The following is a 1,156-nucleotide window of genomic DNA, read 5'->3' on the forward strand; positions in this document are numbered from 1 at the left end:
AAAGAACATGCTCAACAGTATTCTATGACTTTTATGTTCCTTGAGTGGTGAGATACCCAATGCTAATTCCTGTGAATATGAACACCTAGCCTGATGCCTTTCCTTTCTGAAGGAAAGAATGATTATCAGTAAAAGATGTGCTGGAGATTTAACATTTCATATCACTAGTTGTTGTTAGAATATCTCCTGGGGATATTCGCAAAAGTCATTTTGATAAAACTAATAAGAAAAAATAAGAAGGACATTTTGTGTAGGTATAGCTGTCAGCATCATCACATCACTGTTCTTTTCCCCTCTCTCCTTTCTTTCATAATAGCAGCAAAAGACCTCATAACCAGGCTGTTGATAGTGGATCCCCAGAAGCGGTACACAGCACGACAAGTACTTCAGCACCCTTGGATCAGAACTGCTGGGAAAACTAACAGCAGAAATTTGCAGAGGGAAGTGACAATAAATATTGAGCGTCATTTCCGGGCCCAGCGCCGGAAGGAAGTTGCAGATGAGGACACATGAAATCTCTTCAAGCTTGTTTAGTGTTCTTTTTGTTGATGAACAAGTTATTTTCTTTTCTAGATTAATTCATCCTTTAGTGTGTAGCTGTTGCTGGCTATTGCCATGCTGGTTTTTTTGACTCTGAGATTCTGAAACAGGACAGAGATCGAATTCACATCCACCTCCTTCTGGTGTTGTCTGAGAGTCTCTGTTGACAGCAGTGGGAACTAGATATTTCCTGGAGGGTATCTGTTATTTTTCTTTACATAACGATTTGGGCTTTTACATGACAAATGTGTATCTTATAGATGGCAAGTGTTTGCTTCTGTGGCTGACACTAGTGATGACTGTGAAATGCTTTCTCTTGTCTCTTTTTGAATGATACCTTCCAGGAGTTCTGTGTTCGTAATGTATTGTATTTATAATGTTTTCAAAATAGCTGTCTGCATACACATCCTGCACTAATTCTCTAAGCTGTCTTTTCACCAGTTCTTGCTAGCAATGGAGAAGGTGAAGGAATAACAGAAAAGTAAATACATTCTTTAGCTGTAGGATATGTTAAATAAGCAGCAAGATACTATTTATTATTCTGTGAGGGAAGAAGAATCCTTATAGAATAATTAGATATTTTTTTTATATATCCCTTGGCAACATTTTTCATTGG

General features: G+C 37.7%; 1 protein-coding gene across 1 annotated transcript in view; it reads left to right on the forward strand.

Annotated features, from left to right (window-relative positions):
* DCLK3 (doublecortin-like kinase 3) overlaps positions 1–521 on the forward strand; it is an 11,884-nt gene extending 11,363 nt beyond the window's left edge. Inside the window, exon 4 of the mRNA XM_010184503.1 lies at positions 317–521. Coding sequence (XP_010182805.1) covers positions 317–513 — 197 coding nt within the window. The 3' untranslated portion in view covers positions 514–521. The remainder of the gene's footprint in view (positions 1–316) is intronic.
* The last annotated feature ends 635 nt before the right edge of the window (positions 522–1,156 follow it).

The sequence above is a fragment of the Mesitornis unicolor genome, unplaced genomic scaffold (assembly GCF_000695765.1).
Source record: "Mesitornis unicolor isolate BGI_N332 unplaced genomic scaffold, ASM69576v1 scaffold1675, whole genome shotgun sequence".
NCBI lineage: Eukaryota > Metazoa > Chordata > Aves > Mesitornithiformes > Mesitornithidae > Mesitornis > Mesitornis unicolor.